Genomic DNA, 27,557 nt, shown 5'->3' with positions numbered 1-27,557 from the left:
TCCTTATTTCTTCCTTATTTGGTTTTGCCAGTTAAGACACCGATGTGACTCCCCCTGATCACTTTAGGGGCAGTGGTGCTCAGCGGTTAGAGCTCCGGGCTGTTGATGATAGGGTTGTGGGTTCAATACCCTGGGCTTGGCAAGCTGCCACTGCTGGGCCCTTAACCAAAGGCCTTCACCCTCTCTGCTCCCCTGGCGCTGCCTACCACTCCACGTGTCTGTTGACTACCACAGATGGGTAAAATGCGGAGGACACATTATGCTGTATTTAGTACAGTGACAAATACTTCTACCTTTACCTTTTTTAAAAACCTATCAGTCCCGACAGGAGATATCCTCCGATGGGGAGAAGCTCGCCACCTCCAGGCTTCCAACACGCTCTGAGGAAAGCGTCAGCTCTTCAGCTGCACCGGCTAACAGCCACCTGTGCCGGCCAACATCGCTTTCAGATTGATTATGGGAGAAAGCACCAAATGTGCTCTCTCAGACTCCGGCCACTGATGGCAAGTAGACCCCCAGGCCGTAGTGGCAGCGTTGGGACTGCTGAAACACTGGGAGCTAAAGAACCTGCTGAAAAGAGGAAACTCTAGATAAACACAACCAGCAGATGTTTGTGTCTGTGGTCATAAAAAAGAAAAGCTAAGAGTTTGATGTTCAAAATAGACGTTAAATTTAATGAGATTATTTTCAAATGACATTTAGTAATGTACAATTCCGTGACACTTGTAAAGAGTTGCTCGTACAGCTAGGCATGGAAATACAGCAAGACATCAATGGGGAGATAAAAGGAAGAAGGTCTGCACAGTCGTGTGCTTTTTTAAAATATCAACTTTAACGGGATGAGACTTCAAGTCTGTTTACTGTTGAAGTGTCTTTGATTCCGACCCCCCACCACTTTCTGCCTTTATACCAATGAAGGAAACAATGACAGGCCACTTAAAGACAGGCGCAATGACCAGGTACCTTACAGTGTCATCTGAAATGTTTAAATAGTTAAACATAAAAACAAAATACCGACACACACACACACACACACACGCTGAAGCTTAGGGCTAGTGGGTGGGCTTGCTGTTCCTCTGCCAGCCGGACTGGTCCGTACACTGAAATCTGTAGCGCAGAAACTTCACGCGTGGCTTCATGTGAAAATCAGCAGGTATCTTCCAGTTCCACATTTTCTGCACCTTTTTCAGAAGTAAAGAATGCAGTTATTTCATGCAGGTGATCAAAGAACCTCACTGCTGTTTTTCATAGGCTCTCTGTTTAGGCTGGTGGTCAGGGATGTTGACCACAGGGTGGCAGATGGTCTAGGGTTCGATATCTTACCTCTTATAAATACAAGAGCAGTGTCCAAATAGGGTTTACAGTCATGAACATAATCCACCTTTAAACACCTAACTGTTTTCTACCCCCTCTGCAATTCAAAGGCCTTACACTGTGTAGCAGTGGTCTCCAACCCCGGTCACGGGAGGTCCACTGCCCTGCACTGTTGTGTGGCTCTCCTGCTTTGCCATACATATTTGTTAATGAATTCATTAGCTGGGTCAGGTGAGTTCTGCAGGGAAAGTACTGTAATGATGAACAGTGATGAACCAGGGTTGGAGATCACTGCTGAATACTCTTTAAATGTAGTCAGCATGAATACCAGCATGTTATCATGGTAAGATAAGGCTTTGGAACCTACCTTCAGGACCCTGACCAGATGTGTGGAACTGTTCACCTGCTGAAGCTGGACAGAACAAGCAAAACCGACAAAAGAGAAGAGCTGTTGAGCATCTGTTCACTGATGATTTAGTAACTGTAGTGGTTCTGGTAGCTTTAGTCTTGCACAGGTAGTCTAAAAACATCGCTGTTCTTCTGATGTTACAGAAACAGACATCTATGAGTGTCTATCAGTATTGCTTGTTTTGCAGGTTCTGCTGAAGGCCTGATGACCACTTCACAAGGCTTTAGTCCAGTTTACTCGTAATGGTCTAAATCACTTCTCACATCTTTCTCTGCAGTCCACACATCTAAGACAGCTGAAAATGTCTTCTCTACACATTTCCAAACCATTCAGAAGTCTTCAATGCTGTTTAAATCTACATATTGTCCTCCAAGACATCCCCTGAACTTCCTCACACCTCAGCTCCCATACAATTCAAACCTCCTCTTCTTGGAGTGTCAATAATTATTTTGTGATTCCCACCAAAAACGAAGAGCTAGATCTTCAAACACACCCAGAACACCTGCTGAACTCCATCATCCAAGCAGTTCTTTTAGACTGTCAGTGTAGTCTATGCAGGAGGCCCAATGCAGCACCATGTGATCCAAAGAAAGCACTGGACAGTAGTGGTTCATGTTTGCTCAGAGCAAATATGTGGACTGGCCTTGAGGACCAGCTCCAGATCTATTGCCGTAGAGCAAGAGTGCAGTCTTGGTCTCTGGAGATGTACCAAAGATCCAACACACCTGCCTCTTATATTGAGGTGTGTTAGAGTAGGGTGGGAGCTAAACTCTGCAGGGCGGCAGACCACCAGGACCTTCATCACTGTGGAGGGATGTAATCCTCGTACTTGAAGGAGGGCATCTTGCACCCCAGTGGTCTATGCTGGCTCTTTTCTGTTATATGAACTGTTTTCCAGTTCGAGTTCTCCTTTCACAGGAAGAACTCTCATGTGTAAAAAAGGTAAAGGTGCACGTATTCGTCACTGTACAGTGTGGACTGTACAGCGAAATGTGTCCTCCGCATTTAACCCATCTGGTAGTGAACACACACTCACACACACACACACATGTGTTAGGGGCAGTGAGTACACACACACACCCAGAGCGGTGGGCAGCCAACTCCAGCGCCCGGGGAGCAGAGAGGGTAAAGGGCCTTGCTCAAGGGCCCAACAGTGGCAGCTTGCCGAGCCCGGGAATCGAACCCACAACCCTGTTATCGATACCCCGGCGCTCTAACCGCTGAGCCACCACTGCCCCCAAATAAAATAGGTTAAAATAGCTGAAGAGATGCTGGAGATTCCTGATAATGCATGGATACCAGAATGGTTACACTGATCACCAGCATGCAGGATCCAAAACCTGGCCTAAGTCAACTTTCCCCGTTCTAGACTTTCCCAGATGTTTGTAAATGGAGTTTATTTTAGGATGGCTCAGTCACCCGGGATACGCACCAAAATGTAAAAGCTGTTAAAGCTACCTGATCTAAGTCAGACAAAACTGATTAGATGTTAACTTCCATTAAACTTACCAGCTGGTTGTGTCTGTTCCGTAGCACCAAGTTGACCTGTTGAAGAGCGAAGATGAGTAACGTAAAGGAATCTCACAGTCACAGTGTATTGATTGATTGTTTGACACTTGATTGACAACACACACTGATACATTTACTGTAGATAAACTCCTCCTCCTGTCTCTTGAGATTTCCATCTTCGCCCTCTCTAAGGGCAGCAGCTGACAGGCCTGGATGGCCTTCAGGATAATCTTTAGGATGTAGCTTAGGGTTAGAGGACTGGAAGGTTGGTGGATTGATCCCTAGGACCAGCATCAATGGCTAAGCAACCAGCATGACAAGTGTGACCAAGCAAGTACGACCACACAAGTCAACTAGCATGAGCAGCATGTCTGGTCGATCAGCTTGGTTGGCTAGTTTGGTAAACATGCAGGTCAACCAGCTTCACCAAATAAGCCAACCAGTTTGACCATCTTGATGATCAGCTTGGTCAAGTTGGCCCTGCTAGTAGATCAGCTAGTCCATCAAAATCCTTTGGTCAAAAAGACAAAAGTTTAGACCATCTGAAACAGCTGGATTTTTCAGCAGGGCTGCCATAGCTAAGTGAAATGCCCATTCAACAGGAGAGATCAGTCATGATGGGACACTGGGGGGACACTTTCACTGACCAGAACCTCAAATCTAATTCCTGGTTTGGAACAGCAGGTGCAATGTGCCACTTGTTTGTGGAAGAGTGGGCCTAAACAGACAGAACCTCTCTACAGAGACAGGTGTGGTCATCACAGTCATTCTGATCAGAGACAATTATACAGTAAAGAGCCACGAAAAGTCAACCAACCCTCTGACTGCTTCACTAGTTCTCTGCCTGGTTAAATGGATCTTCTCTAGGATGGAAAACCTCTCGTGAATGGTTCTCTAAGGAACTTTTTAAAAGGGTTCCACTACCGTTACTCTTTCTCAGTGTTGTATAGAACGCTTTAGTTTAGATTGTGTGGAAACTTCAGTATCATCAAGCATTAAACTTACTTGGACCCCCGAGAGTCCCTTGAGGTTCAGATGTAGCTGAAAAAATAAATTAGGATTTATCAATGTGTTTGAATCCAATTTTAACTTTACATTTGAGTTCAAACAGCTTCTGTTGGACCCACCAGTGCCCATGGCATCAGCCTGTGAGGAGGCTCCCATTGGGGCTCCTGTAACTGAAGAGAGTAAGGCGTTAGTTCAGGAGAACACGGACAGAAGCACGTTATCTAAAGCACTGATACTAATGGGCTTTCTGGAACCTCACCTACCTGGAAACTCTGTCTGAACCACACTGTTGTGTGTCTGTGAGGCATCTGAAAGAGCGAGGAGGGGTTTGGTCAAGGTTTTTTAAAAAGGATTTGTGCAATCCTACCATATATCCCATAATATATATGCGATATAGTCATAATATATATGACTGGGCCACTCCAGAACCTTCACTCACTGTACACACACCTGATACAACTCTAACACACCCCACCTGATCCAACCCTAACTCACCCCACCTGATCCAACCCTAACTCACCCCACTTGATCCAACCCTAACTCACCCCACTTGATCCAACCCTAACTCACCCCACCTGATCCAACCCTAACACACCCCACCTGATCCAACCCTAACTCACCCCACTTGATCCAACCCTAACTCACCCCACCTGATCCAACCCTAACTCACCCCACTTGATCCAACCCTAACTCACCCCACCTGATCCAACCCTAACTCACCCCACTTGATCCAACCCTAACTCACCCCACCTGATCCAACCCTAACTCACCCCACCTGACCCAACCCTAACTCACCCCACTTGATCCAACCCTAACTCACCCCACCTGACCCAACCCTAACTCACCCCACCTGATCCAACCCTAACTCACCCCACCTGACCCAACCCTAACTCACCTTACCTGACCCAACCCTAACTCACCCCACTTGATCCAACCCTAACTCACCCCACCTGACCCAACCCTAACTCACCCCACTTGATCCAACCCTAACTCACCCCACTTGATCCAACCCTAACTCACCCCACCTGATCCAACCCTAACTCACCCCACCTGACCCAACCCTAACTCACCTTACCTGACCCAACCCTAACTCACCCCACTTGATCCAACCCTAACTCACCCCACCTGATCCAACCCTAACTCACCCCACTTGATCCAACCCTAACTCACCCCACCTGATCCAACCCTAACTCACCCCACTTGATCCAACCCTAACTCACCCCACCTGATCCAACCCTAACTCACCCCACTTGATCCAACCCTAACTCACCCCACTTGATCCAACCCTAACTCACCCCACCTGATCCAACCCTAACTCACCCCACTTGATCCAACCCTAACTCACCCCTCTTGATCCAACCCTAACTCACCCCACCTGATCCAACCCTAACTCACCCCACTTGATCCAACCCTAACTCACCCCACCTGATCCAACCCTAACTCACCCCACCTGACCCAACCCTAACTCACCCCACCTGACCCAACCCTAACTCACCCCACCTGACCCAACCCTAACTCACCCCACCTGACCCAACCCTAACTCACCCCACCTGATCCAACCCTAACTCACCCCACCTGATCCAACTACTGACTAATTCAGCCTTCAGAGCTGCTGGGCTGCCTGAATGGGGAGAGTTAGACCTGGGTTGGAGCTGAAACCTGTAAGGAGGTGGGTGGGTCTCCAGGAGGAGGGTTGGAAAACACTGGTCTGAAGGTCTCTTACCTGTAAATCCAAGCCCAGCCTCAAGCACAGAATCTGCATTTGGGACAGACAGACTAAATATGAAAGGATTGCATGAGCAGGTGAGTGGATCTGTCACTGAGTCTGCAGAAAAGAGCATAGTTACCTGTGTGATTGGAGATTCCCTCAGTCACTCCCACGCCTTCGTACCCTGTGTGAGACCAGAGTTCAGTGTTCTTATGAAACCTTTGTGATTACCCCTGTTGCTCTGTAGTGTGCTCTCACTGCTCGCTCTAAAACCAGGCTTGACGTCGTCATCACTGAACCTGAAATCTGGCTTCTTTCAGATGTTTGAGGTTATCTCACATCGAGTCTATTTCTTTGAGAACCCTGAGTCTAAAGACTGAACACTATGGCTTTAATAGTCCAGAATTATGTTTTTTTTATTATATACTCTTCTTTTGAACTAAAAAACACTTGCTCTAATTTCCATCCAGCGAAGGGAGAACGCCCTCACAGGTCAGTAGATTTCAGTAGATAAGTGCTGTAAGAGAAGCTGGTCCCACCGCTCAGCTCCCCATCACCACAGCTACTCTAAAGCTGCATGAGGTTTATTATTCACAGGCTAACAGCATCTTACAGGTTTGTGAAACCCCGTCATCAACCAAACCAAACATGATTATCTTTAGGAAAACTGAGGGAACAACTGATCACTTAGTACCAACCTGATGTCACCGGAGCTTCAGAGCTGTAGATGATGTGGCTCATGGCTGGAACGTGGAGACAGACAGTGTTAACACTGGAAGAATCACATGAGGTGTGTGTTTTAGATACTGTATGTAAAAGTGAGTGTAAAGGACCTGTGATGTCCATCTGGCTGTGTCCATCGGTCACCTGTTCCCCTGCTAGACCTGTTCACAGCAACACATTTACATTGAAGGCCTTTAGCAGACGCTGTTCTCCAGAGCGACTTACAGAAGAGCTTCACTGTCACTCAGAAAATACTCCAATATTAAATCCCTCTAATCTTAGATTCTACTAAATCCAGAAGATCCTCTAATCTTAAATACAGAAGTCAGTCTGGAGACACAGTCCTCCACTCACTCTACACTCTTCACCCAAGTCCTCTCAGAAGAGGAGGGTCTTCAGTCTGGGTTTGAGGACAGCGAGCTTTGGACTCTGCTGTTCGGACACCCAGGGGAAGTTCGTTCCACCACTTCGGTGCAGGACAGTAAAAAGTCTGGACGCTCGTCTTCCGTGGATCTTAAAGGATGGCGGGTCGAGCCGAGCCGTACTTGAAGCTGGAAGGCTTTTGGTACTGATTGGCTTTTGATCATTGCCACTCCCTAATCAGTACATGCCTACTAAGCAACATCTAGAGAAACTGCCTTTGACTCGTTTGGCAGATAATTTGACTTGGTTTAGGAAATACTGCAACCATACTGGCTGAGAGAAGCTGCTACCAGTTAAAAAGACAATCAGGTTCCTACAAATTAGTTTAATAATATAACAATATTCTTACAACAACCTGCAATGAGAAATATTAGATATATCAGCTCGATTAAATAGGTCTTATTTTTTGCATAGTGTTAGTTAGATCAAATGTTAAATACCTGCCATATCCGTCTGCGTTCCTGAATCTGTGACTGCGCCATCTGCTGAGAAGAGCATGTTAGAGAATTCAGCCTTGGATTAAACCAGGATGCAGTGAATTAACATTAGGCACTTGAGGCCAGTTTGAGGTTTAGATAAGATAAGATAATCCTTTATTAGTCCTACAGTGGGGAGATTCTCAGTGTCACAGCAGCAAAGGGATAGCAAGACACTCAGATGCAAATTTTAGATGGTACAGAAAATATTAGTCAGAAAGTCAAAACCCAACATTGTACAGACGTTGAATTTTGGTTGGAAATCACAGTCACACATCCATCAAAAACAATAACTGCGTTGAGATTAAGCTCCAACATTAGACAGATGTTAAATTGCAGTTACTGAACATCACAACTTAAAAACAACAAAATATCAACGTCTAACGATGTTAGAATTTCACATTGTGTAGAAATTAATTAACATTGTGAAGTTCAGCAGATGTTTAGTTTTGATCTCTGTACCTCATTACTAAATGTTGGTATTTAACGTAAGTGTAGGCACGAGACATTTGAAAGACTAAGCTAACACCATGACTTAAAACCAATGAAACATCAACGTCAGCTGTCGTCACTATTCTACATCCAGCTAACGTTGGCGTCAGATGTTGTCCTGACATTGAATTTTGGTCAAAACTATCACTATATGAACAAAAGTATTGGGACACCTACACATTATCCCTACAGGAGCTTTTATAACATTCCTGCTGCCACCAGGGAGGAGACAGCAGAGTCTCCAGGCGAGAACCAGCAGGCCGAGGGACAGCTCAGCCCACCAGGCAGTCAGGATGCTCAACTCTCTCTGTACATGGTCTGACACTCGATGGCTGAGCTGCTCTCTGTGAGCTGTTCCTCCTAAACTCTTCCACTGTTCAATAATAACACCACTCACAGCTGATGGAGGAAGATCTAGGAGGGAGGAAATTTCACCAGCTGACTTGTTGGTGGTGCAGCGGTGTCTCCTATTACATACAGAACCACGCTGGAGTTCAGTGAGCTCTGCAGAACCTCCCGTTCTTTCACTGATGTGTGGAGGAAAGGCAGACTGCAGGACTAGAGTTTATACACCTGTAGTGGCAATGTGACTGAATCACACACCTGAATTTAATAATTAAGACGTGTGTCTCAATACTTTTGTCACATTTACAAAGTCAATTGAAGGTGGTGGCCAGCTGGGGAGTCACATACACTCTTCAAAGGTCAAACAGAGTCAGCCCTGCGGCCTTAGCGAACTGTAGCTTACTCACCGGTGATTCTGGCGTAGGGACTGAGGGTGGGGCCTTTTAAATCCAGAGCTCCTGCTGAAAAAGCCATGGAAAAAATGTAAGCTCTTTTCTCCCGCTGCTTTTTCCTTATTACTCAGCTTCCAGTTAGCGATTTAGCGCTCGCATGAGACCCTTTGGTATTTGAGCAGTGAAACAGGTATAAATTCACATTGGCATCCCATGCTGTGAGGCTACTGTACGAGTGCTGAGGAGAGGAAGGGAGTTGCTTTGCCTGCGTCAGTTGAACTCACCTGCGTCAGTGTGAGCGGCAAGGCCGAGCTGCTCACCTGCAAATCAAATAGAAAGAAAAAATCAAAGGAAAGGTTGTGACCCTGTTTTTACAGCCTTTTACAGCTTCAGGGAACATCATCACTGTTAGAAATTCCTATTAGAAACAATCAAAAACCCAAGAAATCCTTCCAGTGATCTACTTTCCACACTGCACACAGCTGCTGGGTGGGCAAACCCATCATTCCATGGAGTCGTTGGACAAAAGAAAGTCCATAAACACTGAATTATAGCTAACAAATCAACTGATAGATCTCTGATGTCACTGTGGAGAAGCATATTCACCTGCTGTGTGCTGAGTCTCTGCAGCAACACCCTGCTGATCTGGTGAACCTGATTTGAAAGAGAAGCTGTGTTACGTGATACCAACATCATCCCTGTGATTGTAGTTAGTGGTAGTAGGACAGCCATAACATTAAAACCACTAGTTCCATTGGCACCTGTCGAGGGGTGGATCTACATATTTGGCAGTGAGTGAAGAACAGTCAATTCTTGAAGATGATGAAAGTGATGAAGCAGGAAAAATGAACAAGAATCTGAGACACTTTGACAAGAACCAGACTGTGATGTTCTAGATAATGACTGGGTCAGAACATCTCCAGAACATCAGCAAGCAGATCTTGTGGGGGGTTCTGTCCCGGTATACAGTGGTCAGTACCTACCAAAAGTGCTCCTTACTAACACAACTGTTCCACATACCATAGGACACCTTGCGAGCTCTTGTGAAGTCCATGCCTCAACAGGACAGAGCTGTTTTTGGTGACACGAGGGGAATCTTCTCAATATAAGGACTGGAGATTTTAATGTTATGGCTAATTAGTTTTCCCAACAGACTTTTGTAGATGTTGTGTAGCCTTATAAATGCTGTTCTTTTTTAAAGTGTTCCAGCTGTGTTCCAGAGTTTTGTCCTATGCTGTAGTCAATACTCATCTTAAACCCTCATTCTGTATCAGCTCCACCTCAAACCATCACCCTGTATCAGCTCCACCCTAAACCAGCAGCTTCAGGATCATGCTGATGCTCCACTGACTGGAACAGGGAGAAGGGCGTCTCCGTCATTCCCACTCCGGGCCGGAGTGCTGCTGCTACTGCACTATGGAGGTTTGGTGGTGGAGCTGCAGGAGGAGAACCTCTCTCCAGAACTGCTGTGTAACGCTGCAGAACCCATAGAGTCATATTAGTGTAAAATCCTGTAGTGTTACTCTACCACCTCCGCCCACATGCTGCTCCACCTTCAGATCAAGCTTCTGCAGCTCTCACACTGTCCAGAAATGCATGTGTACAGCCGTCCATGAGGGGGCAGTCAAAACACGACAGTGGTGTAAAAGTATTACACTCCCCAACTATAGGGGGATTCCAGTGACTGATTTACAGCCAGTGGAGCATCAGCATGATCCTGAAGCTGCTCTTTTAAGGTAGAACTGAAGGATGATGTTTTCAAGTTCTTCAGCTCTTTTAAAAGCTTTATATATTCCAAGGAAAAAATATGGCTATAGCATTGACCCATCACGCCTTCTGTGTACTTGTGGGATACATACTTGGATCAGTGTGTATTCCAGTTCCCGGAGGATCACCTGTAAAACAGACAACACAGCAGATCTAGCTCCGTCCTCTGGCTCTCTCTGTTGTATACTACGATTATAGATAAGCCATATATGTCTGGTACCTCTGTGTATGTCTGACACTGGCCTGAGGCGTCCGTTGCCTGTAAGACAGTGAGGATGAACAGACAGTTTTGCAAAACAACCATCTTTTACTCTGAAGCTCTGGATGTGATTTGCATTACAGCTTACCGTTCATATCAGGTGATTCAGCACCGTTATCACTGTGACCGTTGTTCTCCGCCCCCTCTGAGGAGCACGAGCAGGAGAGTTGGCACACTAAGCACTGATCTGTGGCTCTTCATTAATGACTGATATATGACTTGTATGATTTATGCCTACCTGTGTAATCCATAAGGGAAGGGTCTGAATGCACCGCCAGTTCGAAGGCTGCAGCTCCACCTGGAACATTTGCTCTGAGTTAGTTTGCATGCAGTTAAAAACGCTCAGGGGGAGCGAATAACCTTAGTGAATAACCAGTGATGGACGTGCGAAAAGAACCATTCAGATTCACAGTTCGGTCTTTATTATAAGATATAATAATATATATAATGTGCTAAAAATATATTATTATACTGATTCTAAAATCTGATTGGCTGAAAGATTTTCTATGCTGTTGTAAAATAGTCCAATACACAGATGACAGCATAGATGGACTTCTAGATAAAATGGATAAAAGATCATAGATACATCAAAATCTGTATTAATGCGACCTATTATTATTATTATTATTATTATTATTATTATTATTATTATTATTATTATTATTATTGCTATTATTTTTATTGTTTAGTGCTATCATTATTGTTGTTGTTGTCATTCATTTTACAATATACATAATGAATATATATTCATTATACATATATCTCTGGAGAAAATGAAAAAAAAAGAGCCCACCCTACATGATCAGTTTCTCTGGTTTTACTGCTCAAATAATGCAGAGAAATGATGATAATAATTATAATGTAAAGAAGTTATTATTCAGATTTAAACACAGTGCTAATATCTGAACTGTGAGAGCATTCAGAAATCACTATGGTGAAATAATAACCTCGACAGCCAATAACAGCTCTCATGTCTCGGCCGGCTCTCCACTAGTCTTTCACACTGCTGTTGGACTTTCATGTCATTCATAGTCTGTAAATTCAGCTAATTCAGCTCTGTTTGATGAAATGTCTGGAATAAAACGACTGCCAGACACGTAGAGATGCAAATTTAAGGGGACAAAGTGGTCTTTTAATTGTTTCCAGAGCTGTAAATAGAGGAGATAATTGGATAATACTATGAATTACATTATTATTATTATTATTATTATTATTATTATTATTATTATTATTATCGTTCCTTTACCATGACAATGAAATTAATTGATTAGTGCCCTCTGGCTATTAGAGGCGGAACTGCAGGAAAAAAAGCCACTTCAAAAAGCATTAAGAAAAGGTTGGGTTAGTTGTCCATTGGTTAATGTGTTTATGTAACACTTTGTGGTAAAATAAGGTTTTGGGGAACTCTTTTTAATGAACAACTTTTCCCAAAAATTAATGAATGAAGTACTTAGGGTTATGAAGCTTTGGGAAACCTCACCCTTGAGCTCTGGGGGTCTGGGGACACACAACCAGCTCTCAAACAGTTCCGACTGCTCTGTTCTACTCTGCTCTCCTCTGAACTTCCTCCCTCCTAATACAGTATACCTGCTGTGCCCAGGGACTGGGTTAGAGGCTGCTGCCCCGTCACATTAACATTACTAAGGGTGTGTTTACCTGTCATATCTCCAGGTGAGCTGGGGTGAGCACCATTGTCAGAGGGCCCTGAAACACAAACAGAGATACTGAAACTGCTGATATTCAGGAGGCTTCACACAGCCTTCTTTCAGACAGCAGCTCAAATCAGATATCCCAAAAATCAGTTTTTCTGCAGACATGTTAAATATGACTTTTTTTTTATTCAATTCGAGACCCATTTGTGAAGTGGCATGCAAAAGTTTGGTCACCCCTGCTCAAATGAAGTGTAGTTGATCTTCTGAGTGTTAATAAGTCACTTCCTCTACAGAGACACTTCTGCTCAATCGGAAACATCATTAATGTTTATTAACTAAATTTAACAGCAGAAATAACTGAATTATATATTGCTTTATTCTTTTCAAATGTTACTTACAACCATTGCTGACACAGATGTGCAAATGCACACACAGCTTTTCTAGTCCCTGTAGAGAAGTACTGCCAATTGAATAGGACTCACTGATGAACCTATTGGCACCATGCTGCCTAATGCCAGCTGAATGGCTAACTCTTTTTGCTGAATGCAATCAAATCCTCACAGCAATGCTCTAGTCTAAAAATCTAGTAGAAAGTCTTCTTCTCTGGACAGTAGAGACAGTTACTCCAACAAAAGCAGGATTAACTCTCTTAATACCCTTGATTTCAGAAGAAACAATGAAATAGCAGGTGTCCCAATACTTTTGTCCACATGGTGTACATATATGTGAGCAAAAGAGACTACAGGGGAGAAGCAATCTGATTTGGCCTGCTGAGTGATCACAGCCTCAGTCTTGCTCTGTACAGAATGAAGTGTGGTTACCAGTGGACTGCACAGAAGCACCTGGTCCAGTCCCTGCAGAGGAGCGATCAGGACCTGAAGGGTCTTAAGGTTTGAGCAGACATAGCAAAAGTTATTATTACAAGGCCTAAATACTGTGAATTGTGAGGACCACACACAGGTACATAGGTCTAAAGCTTGTGCGCAGGAGTCTCCAGTTCTCCAGAGCAGTTTGTTGTCTTCCCAGCTCCAACACACCTCCTAAACCATTCAGCAAAATCACCAAACTGAGCTGGACCTTCAGCCAATGAGGGCCTGGTTTCCTTGAAGATGCATGCACTCAATATCTCACACAGACAAGCCTGACAAAGCGCTATAGAGGTGTGGTGGGACAGGCCGACGCACAAACTGCTATTGTGACTGCTGTTACGGGAGAGGCTGCTAGATTTACGGCGCTAGGCAGAGAGAACCGAACCGATAGCCAGTACCTGGTGGAGTGTCTGGAGCTGAACTGCTGCTGGCTGGATGTCCTGGAGCCGGCCCAGCTGCTGGAAGAGAACCACCAGTGAGAAACAAAGCAACCCAACCCTGATTTACAGCACTTTCCCCTTTCATAGATCACTCAGGAAAGAACAACAGCTATCTGGCTAGCTTATTCTGTCAGCATGCCCCGTAATTAGTGCAACATGACAGGAGCAAGAACTTAGGATTTTTGGAAGGGGAGCTTAGAGCCATTATAACGGACAGGCATGGTCATAATTCATGCTCATTTGACCTTCTCTCATATTACAAACCCAGTAAGATGAAGAGGCCTAGATTTGACTGAAAAAGAGGGACACTAACCTGTTGACTCTACCTGAAACGCGAGTCCTACGTGATCTGCTGAGATAGCATCAGTGATTAGACAGGTGGGCATGAGGGAGGGAGCAGCGGTGCGGTCTGAAGGCATACCCATAGTCTCGGTGTAGGGATCTGGGGAGAAGCTGTCCCCCATGCCACCTGCACAGAGAGACAGGAGTGGGTTTCAGGAGATGCAGACAGCAAGCAGAGCCACCAGTGAGTGACAAAAGTGACGCTCACCCATTAAGCCAATGAGGAAGTCATGGCTGGACTGGTCTATCATGCCTAGGACACATTTAATGCAGACAGAAGGGCAGTCAGCAGCCTGAAGACCCTTGGTATTCGTCAATGTGCTAAATGCATTAACAGGGCTGGCTGTAGCCATTTGGTGTCCCTAAGCAGGATTTGAGGGGATTTATATATATATATATATATATATATATATATATATATATATATATATATATATATATATAATACATATATAGTATAGAGCTGGTATAGTTCACACTATGTAACACAATCATAAATGGAGCACTGATGAGCACAGAGGAACTGATTTTGGTCCCCAATGAACCTTTAGGACAATACACTATATTGACAAAACTAGGGACTGACTTGGGACACCTGCTCATTCATTGTTTTTCTGAGATCAATTAATTTAAAAAAATGAATCCTGCTTTTGTTGGAGTAACTATTTCTATTGTCCAGGGAAGAAGGCTTTCTACTAGATTTTGGAGATACATTACTGTGAAGATTTGATTGCATTAAGCAACAAGAGCTTTAGTGAGGTTTAGATGTTGAATGATTTTCACCACCCCACCTCATCATCCTCAACACATCCCATTTAAAAGTACTGGATGGAGCTCCTCCACCGTCATTCCAGAGAACACAGTTCTTCCACTGCTCCACAGCTCCTCAATGCTGGGGGGCTTTATACCCCTCTAGCCCACGCCTGGCATTATTAGGCAGCATGGAGCCAATAGGGTCATGATGTTGATCTGCTCCAAATATCTGTCCTATTCTATTGGCAGTAATAGCTGCAACTTAAGTAGCTGAAGGTGTTCTTTGGAAAGGGTGTCCACGAATGTAGTTTAATGTAGTTTAAGAACTACAGCACGAAATCTGAAGGGTCTATAGCAGGTGGCTGAGGATCTGGGCTGGAAAATGTACTGCAGAACTGGTAGCTGAGATGGGAACCCTTCCCTCTTACTCACCAGTAATTTCCAGATGGGAACTTGAGCCAAAAGAATCAAAACCACCTATGAGGTAAATGAACTCTGTTATTCATTCATTTACATCCAGTCTTCCCATCTACCCTGAATTATTGGACATCAGTATCTAAAAGTAAAATCTAAAAAGAGCTACAGTATCATAGATTAGTTTCTCACCTGTCAGGTCTACTCGAGTCGTTCCCTCGATGAAGTGATCCAAGCCTGTGTCAGAACAAGAAGATGGAAAAGATACTCACTTATGATTTTGGGCACAAGTGGAATACACCACACAGCTAATGGAAATAGTCCACTAGATACAATGTTTAGTCCACTTTCATACTATCCTAAGATATGGATATTCATGGTACGTATGAAAACTATAGCCTCCTAAACTCCTAAATGAATAAATGCTTTGTATTTGTTTAGTATTCAGTATTGCCCACCTGTATGCCCATTATCCAGTCCATTAATCATTTGCTTGTGTCCATTGCCTGTGGGAGTACAGCAGAATTCTACTCATTTTGAGATGCCAGGTTTTAAATAGCAGTGTTTTACATGACAGCACTTTTTTAAATGTTTTTAAATATTAAATTTCATACTTACCATTGTTCTCAGTCTCTGGCAGCTCTCCTCCTGACTCCCCTAGTGAAAAAAAGGTAGACTGAGATATGCTGAACTTGCTACAGTGCCACAGTGCACTTAATTTAGTTAACTTAGTCCTACAGTGGAATAACTATTTTGACTTAATAATAATTGGATTGTCCAGAAATAGAACAAACTGACTTTTATTAAGTGCTTTAAAGTAACTGTGTAAGTATACATAGAAAGTCTCTAAACATACTACTGCATCTCTATTGAAATCCATATTTTACATAAACTTACAGTGAAATGAAACCACTTTTAATAAGCATCACTTTAATACTGTGTGTTAGAAATGTGCTGAAATATACATTTAATATATTTACATTAAGACAGTTAAGATCAAAAGTTTGGAAGACCCTGTTATTAAGTTTGCATGTTGTTGTCTTCTTACCTGGAGCTTCTATTTGAGATCCTAAATAGATCGTTTGGCTTTCACCTAAACCAAGAAACATCACATCATCAGCTTCACTGTAGCAGAGCAGAGGAAAACAGCAACATTTCTGAGATATATGATTTAGCTACCGTTCTCAGATCCATCCGTGTGTGGAGCTACTGCTTCTGGACCTACACACACACACACACACACACACACACACACACACACACACACACACACACACACACACACACACATCTTAGACATCTTCCAAAGTCGTCACTCGGAGGGAAAGGAGTTATGAATGGACTAAAATACCTGCTGGTTGCGACTGGACCTCAGAGGAGACAAAAGCTAAACCTCCTGTCTGGCCGGATCCCACCTGACTTGACACTTGGCTCGATGATGCTTGGCCTGATGACGCATGGCTCAGTGAAACTTGGCTTGGTGAGCCTAACAGGAAGAGATGAGAAAATGAGAAAATAAGAGTTATCATATGTGACAAACATACATTTTATGGACAAAAGTATTGGGACACCTGCTCATTCATTGCTTCTTTCGAAAGGGTATTAAAAGAGTTGATCCTGCTGTTGTTGGAGGAACTGTCTCTACTGTCCAGAGAAGAAGACTTACTACTAGATTTTATAGGAGCATTGCTGTAAGGGTTGGATTGTATTAAGCGACAAGAGCATTACTGAGGTCAGGATGTTGGGTGCGCACCACCCCACCCATTCTTGCATTCATTACAAAGTGTCTACAAAGTGTTTTGTGTAGCATAATGGGTCACATCACCCCCTTTCCCTTAGCAAACTAGGGTTCGGTTGCCCATCTAGGCCAATAAATGCTTGGGTAAGCATCTAATGTCTTATCCAGTCTTTCTGGATACGAGCGTCAACCATAATGTCATGTATAATACACATAAATAAATGAACAAATGCTTACCATGAGAAATAGAGTCTGAGTGAGCAGCCCCAGCTGTACCTGCAATTACAGCAGGCAAAACAAAGTAGGGTGTTGAGGAGGACTAGGCTCAGAATTAACAACATTTTAGGGAAATGTCAGAAGAATGTCAGAAAAAGTTTTCCACTAAAGTGGTTCTTACCAGGGACCTTTGACCCTGAGCTCCCATGACCACCTGCACTTACGACCGTGCCTAAAAATAAGAGTGTTATTTAGTGTGACATCTCAAAATCATGGATGCTTTTCATTTTCATCTCACATTTTGGAAAGGAAAGTTTTCATACAAATTCTAAATCAGAATTATTACTCTGACACGTTATTTCTCTCCCTGTGATTCTCAAACAAAACGTGAATCTAAAATCGTCTACCTGGCCAAATTAACCTGGGATAAAATGTAACATTGGATTATTTAAAGCAGTTCAACAAGTTCAAGTAGAGTGTACTTTAGGTCATCTTCTCATTCGTTTATAACAGCATCTGCTGTGACTTTTCCCAGCAATCGAACATTTCTCAAGATTTACCCTGAAGACTGAACTAGCCAGGCTAAAGTACATCCTCCAGACGAGGGGGTTAGTTTTATTGTAGTGTTAAAACTAGCTTAAAATGAGAGAACATACGGCATATGTACATTTTGGGAAAGAATCACAATATAATTCAGGTATTATTAAAATATATTGCTGATTTTACCAAATACCAATCACTGTTAAATTGTTAAAACTCATGTTTTTTCCCTGCTGAAAAATTAAGTCAAGTTTATTTGTATAGCTTTTTACAACTGTTGTTGTCACAAAGCAGCTTTACATAATCAGTAATTAGTAAAAGACTGAAAGAAATAAAAATCAATAACATTAAAAATCTAAGACCCCCAGTGAGCAGCCATCTGCAGTGGGCAGTGACCCACAAGGGGGACCCGACCCGTCCTCCTCTGATCAGAAGTTACTAAACCATCTATTTTGTTGAACTGCTCAGGTGTGCAACATATTCTTAATCATAATATAATAATCATGGTGTAGTTTAACTTAATATAATAATAATATAATATATATAATAATATTAATGGCAAATAGTTAAGTCCATTAAAGTCCAGCTCAAGACCAGCTTCTGTTGATCACTGGCTTCTGATGGTCTAAGCTAATTAATCAGTTTGTTCAGCTTGCTGGACCAGGATGACCAAGTTGGTAATACTGGTGGACCAGAGTGGTCAGACCAGCCATGCTGGTAAACAAGCATGCTGGTCAGGCTTGGTCTTGCTGGTTGACTAGCTTGGCCATATTGGTCACTCTGATTGACTGACCCTTTGAAAGCCCACAGTTCAGCCAGTTAAAAGCATTGCTTGAACATCTACCTGCAGATGCTGCTCCTGATGTGGACCCACCTTGTCCAGACACACTTGAACCTGAAAGTAGAAGAAGGGAGAGATGAAGACCCGATACTTTCTGGTTGTCAGTTTGGTAAGCCTACCATCATAATCCATGAGAATTACCATGAGAACTTGAGCCAGAGGGCAAGGCTTGAGAGTCTTTTCCATTGTTTCCTGTAACCATTAAGGGCACAGTAAGACCGTATGTGTAAATAGCATTCTTTTTTGTTATGGTTAAATAACATTAAACTCAAGTCCGTCTCCGACTGATACAGAGATTTTTTTTATTTACCATTAGTATCATCTGCTCCTGCTGCTCCTGCTGCTCCTCCTGCTGATCCTGCTGCAGCTGCTGAGGAGCCACTTGAAGCTGTTGAACACAATAAGAAGTTCATGACTTCTGCCTCTATCTGCCTCTGAAATACTTGATTTTCCTTTACTTATTTGTGGTGTTAAGTGACTATGAACTGTCTAGCATTATGACTGCCCTTAAGAACTCCTATACTTCAGCATATGTTAGGCATTTGCCAGGTAATCAGGTAGAAAGGTCAGTGCCAACTAGCTTGCAAGTGTTTGCTTCTCAGCAGACTGGTCAGCCCAAATCCCTTGCTGTCACTGGCTTTGATAAGATGGTGTGGGGCTTACAGCCAAAGCTTGTTTGTGCAGCGCTGTCTCCATTCAGTTTGTGACCTGGGAAATAACAAAATGAGGTCTGTTAGTTCCCATTCCATCCCCCCCAAAAGCTAAAAAGTACATTTAAAAAGTCATGGATAGGGGTCACTGATTTTCTAACAGTCTCACTCAGCACCTTTTTGTCACCGAACGCATGAGAAAATTGGGCTAATGGACTTGTTTCTTGGGTTAACGAATAGAGTTTCCTTACCATTTGGAGATTGGCCCACCAGAGAAGTGCCAGGTAGAGCAGTCACACCTTGGAAAGAACCAAGCCTTCAGTGCAAGCAAGGTCACAGTCCACTGATATACCTCTCAGCACAGTCTTAACGATATGTAACTCAAAGCGTCCTTTAGGACGTGGTAGAAAACCCTCACCGGACTAGTTTCAGTTTCCTGCATCTATGAATGCATCAGGTAACATGCAGAGTTTCCTGCCCCTTTTGGCATGGTTGTCCACATACCTGAGACCTAACCAGATTAAGGAGTGATTGACTTTGCCCACTCGGCATTAAAGGAAGCTTAAGCTGCGCCCAGTGAGCTGCTTTCCACAGCTGAGGGGTTCAGTGTTCTCTGAGAGAGATCTGTCCCCAAAGCTAAAAAGAGGATTAGCATCATCTTACCTGGACCTTTGGGCACCACTGTGGCTTGCTGGGCTCCGGCTCCTGTTGAGAAAAAACCCAAAGAAACAAGAAACATATTCTTGAGGTTCTGTGAGATCAGATCTCATTCAAGTAGTCGGTTGGTTCTGGTTTGGTGACCCCCACCGCCACCCTCCCAGGTAGAGGACAATAGTACTCTCAGACACATCTCTTGTCCAAATGACCTTATGCATTAAAAACACTGCAAAATTGAAAAACACTTAATTATTTTAATATATTATGAATGTTTATATGATGCTTATATATGGTTTTAAGATGTTATGGTCATTTTAGTTAGAACAGTCAGATGGTTCACCTTACCAACTCTTAACCCTCTGAACAGTCCCTTCTGTTCATTCCCAGAACTTAAGTCTTCTCAGGAATTGTAAGAAACAATATTATACACATAAATATATATATATATATATATATATATAGAGAGAGAGGCTTCATATTTTGAATACAAAACCAAGGAGCAAAGTTGGCTCATTAAAGCATGGGTAAGGTCTCTATTTTTAACATTGGTGGTAAGTTGCTAACTTGTCACCCACCCTTCAAATGTTGACCTTTGGAGTCATCATCATCTGAAAAGAAAGGGGAAATGGAGACAGTTTATAAAAACTGTTCACAAGTAAGTCTTCCACTTTCCGAAATGAGATCTTCCGTGATTTATCTGGTCTACATTCAAGCTTTGAGGAAAATTATTTCAGACATTTGTCTGGCATTAAACAAGACAGCTGTCATGGCTGTGGTGCTGTTGTGGTTTCAGTTCTTCTTAGAATATTTAGCAAATTTTAAAATAGTTATATTTCTTTTTTTGTTTGTTTGTTTTATGATAAATAGGGAGAAACTTTATTTTTGTTCCGTTTATAGGTGATTTCAGGATCAGCAGTCTATGACTAAGAATCTGTCAGGTTTATTGGCTGAAGCTTATCCTTAACTTTACTTCTATAACTTTGTATTAGTTTTCTTATTTTTTTCTTTATACTCACTTCTATACAAGTGTGAGTAGATTTATAAATGTATATTTATACAAATTTACATACATTTACATGAATTTAAACCAGGATAAGACATTTTCTCAAGTTTCCCCAATCGTTTGCTGTGTTCAGAATAGAGAATACTGGTCAGGAGACTTAAACAGTAAGGTAAATCGGTTCTTCATCCCCTACCCTCTTCTTCCTCCGAAAGCTCTTCCTCACCCTCCTCTGCTTCAAAATCATTCTCCTCAGGTTCTTTGTCTGGAAAATTAACCACAACATTTCTCAAATTATGAAAAAAACACATAACTGATAGCTTATATGTTATGGTGTGATTTATTGCATGGATTCTTAAAGTACATTGAATATTATTGAATATTATTCAAACAACCATCATACCTTCAACTGGAGCAGTTGAAATCGTTGTTGCCAGGAAGACAACTGCTACCGAGGCAATTATAAGATTTCTGTAATAAGATCAAAACATCTTGCAATGAAGATTAATGCAATACACAGGGCTCTCCAGGCAGATACACACCATCCATACAGCATATCTTCAGAAGCCAAAATAGCAACTTTTTCAAAGCAGACATTTGGCTTTTCATTTCCTTTTCTTCTTTGTAACTTTAGCATTGCTGCTGTGTGAAAATACACACTAATAAATGCAATACATTGAATTTCAGAGTGACATGAGCACAGATTAGGCCACATCTACTTTTGTCTATACAAGATCCGTTCAGATGGTCTCGTTAGATCAGACGTTAGTCTATAGACAGATCATACTCAGACTCAACAACCAGAATTACTTAGTTTTTTGGTTACTTTATATAATAAAAATGATTAAATTAACAGTCCATAGTCCAAAGGTCCGTATTAGTAAATCACACATCACCTTCACTCGTTCTGTAACAGTAGTTCTCTTACATAGATCTCTGATACTCTGTACCATATCACTCATCACTTATCACTAGCTCTGGTATTCATTACTGATGTGGTAGTAAGCCAGCATCTACAGCAATATTTACAGATATATATATATATATATATATATATATATATATATATATATATATATATATGTGTGTGTGTATATATGAATATGTATGTATATATTCTTGACTTACCGTGACAACATCTTTTGTACAGGTCTAAGTGGGAAACTCAAGAACAGACATAGAGCAGGTAGCACTCAGGATTTTGACTTCCCTATGCTTCAGAGGGCACCGATATTTGTTTTATACCTTCCCAGCCCCCCATCTTGGTAAGGGGCAGGACTTTAAATCTAACCCCAGCCCCTAGCAGTTGAGCTACTCCCACTGTTTGCGCATGAATGAGAAAAAACAATAAAAAATGAAGTCTGAAGTTTGGGATGACTATTAGAATTTTTAGATTTATGCCCCATATTGATTTCAGTGTGTAGATAATCAGAAACAGGTGGACATGAAGTGAGAGTTCACCTCACTACCATTTGGTTAGTTGAATGCTCCTGGCTTTTGCTGTCACCTCTGACACTGTGATGAGATCAGTAGAGGAGATCCACCAGTGGAGGGCACAAACCCTCTTCAGATAGAGCCTACCACATTAAACACACTCTCAAAAACCCTATTGATGCACTGTCTGGTCAGTGGTAGTTGGATCAGAGATTGCGCTCAGGTGGTTGCAGGGCAAACTGGAGAAAATGCATCTTTCACAGTAAAGTGGCCTTGTTAGGATGAGCTTAAATTGCTGATTGAGGATACTGACCTCCTAAGAGTTTTATTGTGTTCTGTCCAACCTTGGCCTTCCCTTGGCTTTTTTTCCATCCTCAGTGCTTGTGTTTGGCTAGCTGAGCATTTGATAGCTACATTCTTATTTAAAAAACAAGTCCAGGTTCCAAATGGCCTGAATAAGGAGTATTATGACCACAGGGGTCTTAATGATGCTGTTATACATTAGGGACTATCCATATGCATTAAAAGTATCAGTGCCTGTAAGTTTGAGAAGCTTAATGCATTATACGGCTCTCTGCTGTTATCGAATACCTGCTCTCTGGACGGAAGATTGTATTCCCGCTCAGCTTGCCAGTTCACGTCAGTATGAGACAAGCCTTCTGCTTTAGACAGTAATTAATAAGACCAGACCCCTAGACTGCTTTCTTTAATGAATGCACTTTGATGAGCTGCAATAGACGTCTCTCACAAAATAATTAACTCTAACATTACACAAGCTCTCCTTGTTCTGTTCTGAAATCCAATATGTTGTTTTTTTGTCAGAACAATAATGTTGAACATGCTCGCAAAGCAAATCAGTGAACTCATGTATAGTTTCATTCTACTAGCTTACATTTTGCTTCTAAAATCATGGAGTTACAAAGACACTTATGTAAAATAGCTGTGAATGTGAAGAACCTTCAAATTGGTAAAAAACCTTTAAACATTTGAAAGTTTATTTAAAAAAAACATATATATCTTTTTACAAATATAGTTCTTAATGGAACCAAAAATGGCATTGCTCAAAGGACCTTTATTTGTAAGCATGTGCAGCAAGAGTGGGCATTAATAACTCAATGATACTGGGAGATTTCCAGTTAGCACAACTGTTTTGAACCCCCACGTGTACCAACTGAGCCAGTCCTTCTGATATGAAAATGTCCACCTCGTGAATGGAGCGGAACAGGTTGAATTACAAGGTTCAAAGGCTAGAATGTATAGAAAGCCTACATTATTACATAGGAGCGGGGCCTACTGGTCACTTTGCCAAGATTTCTCTTGGCCAGATACATGTTGCACGCCTCTCCTGCTTTCTGTAGGCCTGCCTGGGCCGGAACAATAGCCCTCTGTAGCGTGTTGAAACCGTAGTGGCCTTAGAGCCAATCTTGGGTGACGAGATTAGAAACCTCGGCGCTGCAAGACCCGGCCAGCTTGGCTGCAGGGGTCGGCCAATGCAGCTCCATCCCCTGCACTTCAGTGTGCCATATGGATGGAGGGACAACTTCCTGGGAATTCAGGTTCATTTCAGTGTGAGAATATTGCTCTGGCAAACAAAAGCTCCCGTGCACTTTTGCTTTGACACACTGGAGAAACCCTTGTCACACCAGCCATTGGTTCTCACATTTCAACACCATCTTAAGCTCTGTTAGAAACCACCTCTGCTTGTCCTGAAGGGCCTGTTCTGGTCGGAAATGCGATCCCCCTTGCCCTGAAATTACAGGAGCGCTGGAGCTAGAGACCCCTGGCCGGTCCGTAATGAATCACTCTGGGAGGAATCTAATCTGCAGTATTGCTGGCTGGTTGAGGGAGGGAAGCCGTGTGGACAGACTTCAGGTGGACACTAAAGTGAACCTGAGCATCAGCTCACTTGCTCGCTTCCTGCTGAGCGTCTCCAATGAACTCTCACTGGCCATATTATATCACCCCATGACAGTCTGACTGTCCACTTCCAGACTGTTAGACTGAGAAGGAAAACATTCTAGAAGAAGCTGATTTACTGGAGCTCTGGTGCTCATGACAGGCTGCAAAAACAAAGGATTTTAATGGAATAGCTCATATATTTGATGGGGTTTTCTGATTCTCATTCATCCAATGATTTAAATGCTGGTAATGCCATAAATAGACTGTTTTGATCACCATATGAAACATAGGCCTCCAGGTTTAAACAAAAATGCTTAATTTTGAAATGATCATGTTTGGGTAGTCCTCATGCTCTTTTGTGTTTTGTTGGTATTGAAATGCAGGCCTTTACTGCTGTCGATGGTGTACTTGCCGTTATATGACGGTATCAAGGACACTGTTACCTCAAACACTCTCATACGGTTTGGATATTAGACAAATGCCTACTGGCTAATCTTACAATAAGTGCAGAGAACTGAGTGTGTCTGTCTGTTTTTAAGTTAAAGGTAGCTCGTTTCTCACAGATATCAACCCCGAGACCACAGTGGCCACTAAAACCCCTCTTACACCTTAAATTAAAGTATAATATTTCCGAGAGCTTCTCGCGCTCTTCCGCCCCCGTCTTGACTGTTTGGGAAAGTGGGTCGGGGTAGGCTGGGGTGTGTAACACTCTGCAACGAGGGGTCAGGCTCCATTGGCTGTATCCATTTGGACATTCACACTGGTTCTTCAGTAGTCTCCCTGTAAGTCTCTGGTTTGGGGTGAGGTGGCGAGTCATGCTTGGACCGACCAGCCATGGGCCCTTTGTTTCAGAACTGTTTGGCGGCTTTTGTCCGAGGTACACCTCCCTCTTCCTCCTCATCTTCCTCCGGCCTCACCTGAAGGGCAGGCTTGGACCACCAGGTTTAGGCGAGATGTAATGTGACTCTGAGGACCCTGAACTGAGGGCCCTTTGGAGACACACGTGGAAACTTACCTCTTTCATTGGGTGGCTGGCACGGGAGGTCAAATGATCTAGTCTACTGGGTGATACTGATTTCTTAGATCAAGCTCTTCTTAGAAGTGCTGAAACATGATCTGACTTAAGGTCATTCACATCATCTGATAACATGTACTTTCAACTGCAGGCAGGTGAACTCACTTAAGTGTTTATCAGAAGCACTCATGAATGAGCAGTTATGTTGGTCATCCCACACAGTTATGAATTAGTCCTTTATTATAAAGGTATTTGAACAGTAGGCGCCTGTTTAAATGACAGCAGTCCAGGTTGTCCAGTTGAGTGCAAATATTAAGTCTTAATATTAAGCCTTATTAATTCAAATTCTTTATTTTACAAACAAACTGAATTTAGACTTTAACCCTTACAAAAAAGGTTCGTAAATGTTTATTGGATGGGGAAAGACGTTCTAGGAAAACGTTTGAATGGGTATAGAATCTTTACCTTATGCTGAGGTTCTTTACAAACCTCTCTGTAAGGTAAAAGTTCTATACACAGTAATCATTATCCCTAAACTCTATGTTCTAACCAAGAACAATTAAAGAACCTATATGTACACCCAGGCCAAGAACCATTCAAGGACCTTTATTTTTTGAAGACAATGAGACATGACATCTGGTATGGGTAACGATTAAAGAACCTCAGGATTAAGTTTCTATACCCAATAAAGAACATTCCAAGAACTGTATATGCATGCCTTCTAGCCATCGCATTTTTGGGACAATGAGACAATGTTTAAAGAACCTAAGTAAAAGATAAAGGTTCTATACCAACAATGTTCTATACCCATTTAGGAGACAGTGTCTAATTGGTCACAACAAGCTTTGAATTGTTTACCAGGTAAGGCCTTAGGGACTGGAGAGCATACAATCATATGCAAAAGTTTGGATAACCTGCCTGGTAAGAGTACATGGTTGGTTTGCTTGAAATTAAATGAAAAAATCTTCTACGTGAACTAAACCTAAAATGTGTCACAACTTCTTTTTATTTACTGAATTTAACATTGAATAAATAACACATTGCTTCATAATGTTAAACATTTCGATTTAGGATTTTAGTCCAAATTGTGTTAAATGTGCTAAATCAACAGTAATTGTGCATGCCAATGTGCAGATGTAACTTTATGATAATTCCCCCCTTATAAAAAGCTCATGGGTAGTTAATAGTTATTAATGAGGTCATAAACAACTTAGAAAATAATCAGTAATCAGTTCTAACTCATTAATAAAAGGTCTACAGTGGTCTGCTGTTCTCCAATCAGTGCCCCACATCCTTTCATACTGTTGAGGCTCAGATGCTGCTGGTTCCTGATGTTACTGTGGGTTCTCCAACAGTCAATGTTTTAGCTGTCAGCTTCAGCAGAGCTCTGTTAATACCTGACTACAGCTGAACCCCAAAAGCTGCTTTAATTACTTAATAATGATCATCTGATCAGCTTCATTAACATATAAAGAAACTACTCTCACAGTCTGAGCTCTGAGCGATGTTGCTGAGTTTCAGCAGTGCTGATCTTTATGTTTGGGGCTTATTAACTAATGCTGATATCTCACACTTTACAATAAGAGCCTTTCTGCTGTTTATACGTGTTAATAACTCATTAATAATAACAATTATTCTGATTGGACTTCAATAGTAAAAACCTAGTGAGAAAGATCTGCTGGAGCGGAGAGCTTTAACCCTGACTGATAGAAAAGACAGGACAGGAAGCATGGATCACTGATGCCTTATGTGTTTGTGCTGTAACTGATTATTAAGGATTTATAAGGTGACCTAAATAATAACAATCATTGAACAAATGTAGGTATTAACAGCAGCAGAAGAAAGTAAACACTAAATAAAATGAAAATAATAGAGTATAAATAGCTACTTTCACATGCAAAAGTGTGTTTTCTTGTTGCACTGTAAATTATTATACATCTACAGTTATACTTTGATGATAAACCATAACTGTCTTTGTGTTTCATCATCCAGATTATTGCAAAGCTTCATTATTGCTGTAAATGCTTCATTGTTGTGTTGGTATTCTGTTTTTGTTTATGTATAGACAAATCAGCCAATTCTTTAGTACCACTGCAGCTGAGGTGAAGAACGCTGCTGATCTGGGTCCAGTGTCTCCTGTCTGTCAAGGGGTGGATCTACATATTAGGCAGTGAGTGAAGAACAGTCAGTTCTTGAAGATGATGAAGGTGATGAAGCAGGAATCCAAGAACCAGACTGTGATGTTCTAGATAATGACTGGGTCAGAACATTT

General features: G+C 42.3%; 1 protein-coding gene across 6 annotated transcripts; it reads right to left on the bottom strand.

Annotated features, from left to right (window-relative positions):
* Window positions 1-646: 646 nt before the first annotated feature.
* On the bottom strand, window positions 647-22,144 carry LOC140552325 (uncharacterized). 6 transcript variants are annotated; one of them, XM_072676515.1, is made up of 42 exons: window positions 22,066-22,144; window positions 21,341-21,408; window positions 21,134-21,202; window positions 20,513-20,545; window positions 19,944-19,985; window positions 19,532-19,579; window positions 19,294-19,338; window positions 18,941-19,018; window positions 18,772-18,822; window positions 18,634-18,684; window positions 17,431-17,481; window positions 17,271-17,309; window positions 16,647-16,781; window positions 16,475-16,516; window positions 16,344-16,388; window positions 15,914-15,952; window positions 15,754-15,801; window positions 15,488-15,532; window positions 15,314-15,358; window positions 14,337-14,381; window positions 14,100-14,255; window positions 13,745-13,804; window positions 13,299-13,361; window positions 12,482-12,529; window positions 11,064-11,123; window positions 10,914-10,970; window positions 10,787-10,825; window positions 10,659-10,694; window positions 9,406-9,453; window positions 9,084-9,119; window positions 8,815-8,868; window positions 7,535-7,579; window positions 6,782-6,832; window positions 6,647-6,691; window positions 6,088-6,132; window positions 5,964-5,996; window positions 4,504-4,548; window positions 4,360-4,410; window positions 4,238-4,273; window positions 3,233-3,268; window positions 1,682-1,726; window positions 647-1,181 (listed from the first exon to the last, which is right to left on the bottom strand). In XM_072676515.1, exons 1-42 carry the CDS (start codon window positions 22,074-22,076, stop codon window positions 1,147-1,149), a joined length of 2,154 nt encoding a protein of 717 aa, XP_072532616.1. In that variant the 5' UTR covers window positions 22,077-22,144; the 3' UTR covers window positions 647-1,146. The 6 variants fall into 6 exon arrangements, with proteins under 6 accessions (XP_072532616.1, XP_072532617.1, XP_072532618.1 ...); XM_072676516.1 differs by having other exon boundaries at window positions 7,535-7,576; XM_072676517.1 differs by having other exon boundaries at window positions 13,745-13,801.
* Window positions 22,145-27,557: the final 5,413 nt, after the last annotated feature.

The sequence above is a fragment of the Salminus brasiliensis genome, chromosome 3, assembly GCF_030463535.1.
Source record: "Salminus brasiliensis chromosome 3, fSalBra1.hap2, whole genome shotgun sequence".
Taxonomy (NCBI): domain Eukaryota; kingdom Metazoa; phylum Chordata; class Actinopteri; order Characiformes; family Bryconidae; genus Salminus; species Salminus brasiliensis.
The sequence above is the reverse complement of the archived record's forward strand: the minus strand, read 5'-3'. Positions and strand labels throughout refer to the sequence as shown.

What these genes read in the sequence shown, in the direction of transcription:
- LOC140552325 (XM_072676515.1), bottom strand. An exon ending in CAAAGGTCAACATTTGAAGG is followed by an intron (nt 19,986 to 20,512) that starts GTGGGTGACAAG and finishes TTTTCTCAACAG; the next exon opens with GAGCCGGAGCCCAGCAAGCC. An exon ending in AGGGACTCTCGGGGGTCCAA is followed by an intron (nt 3,269 to 4,237) that starts GTAAGTTTAATG and finishes GCTCTTCAACAG; the next exon opens with GTCAACTTGGTGCTACGGAA.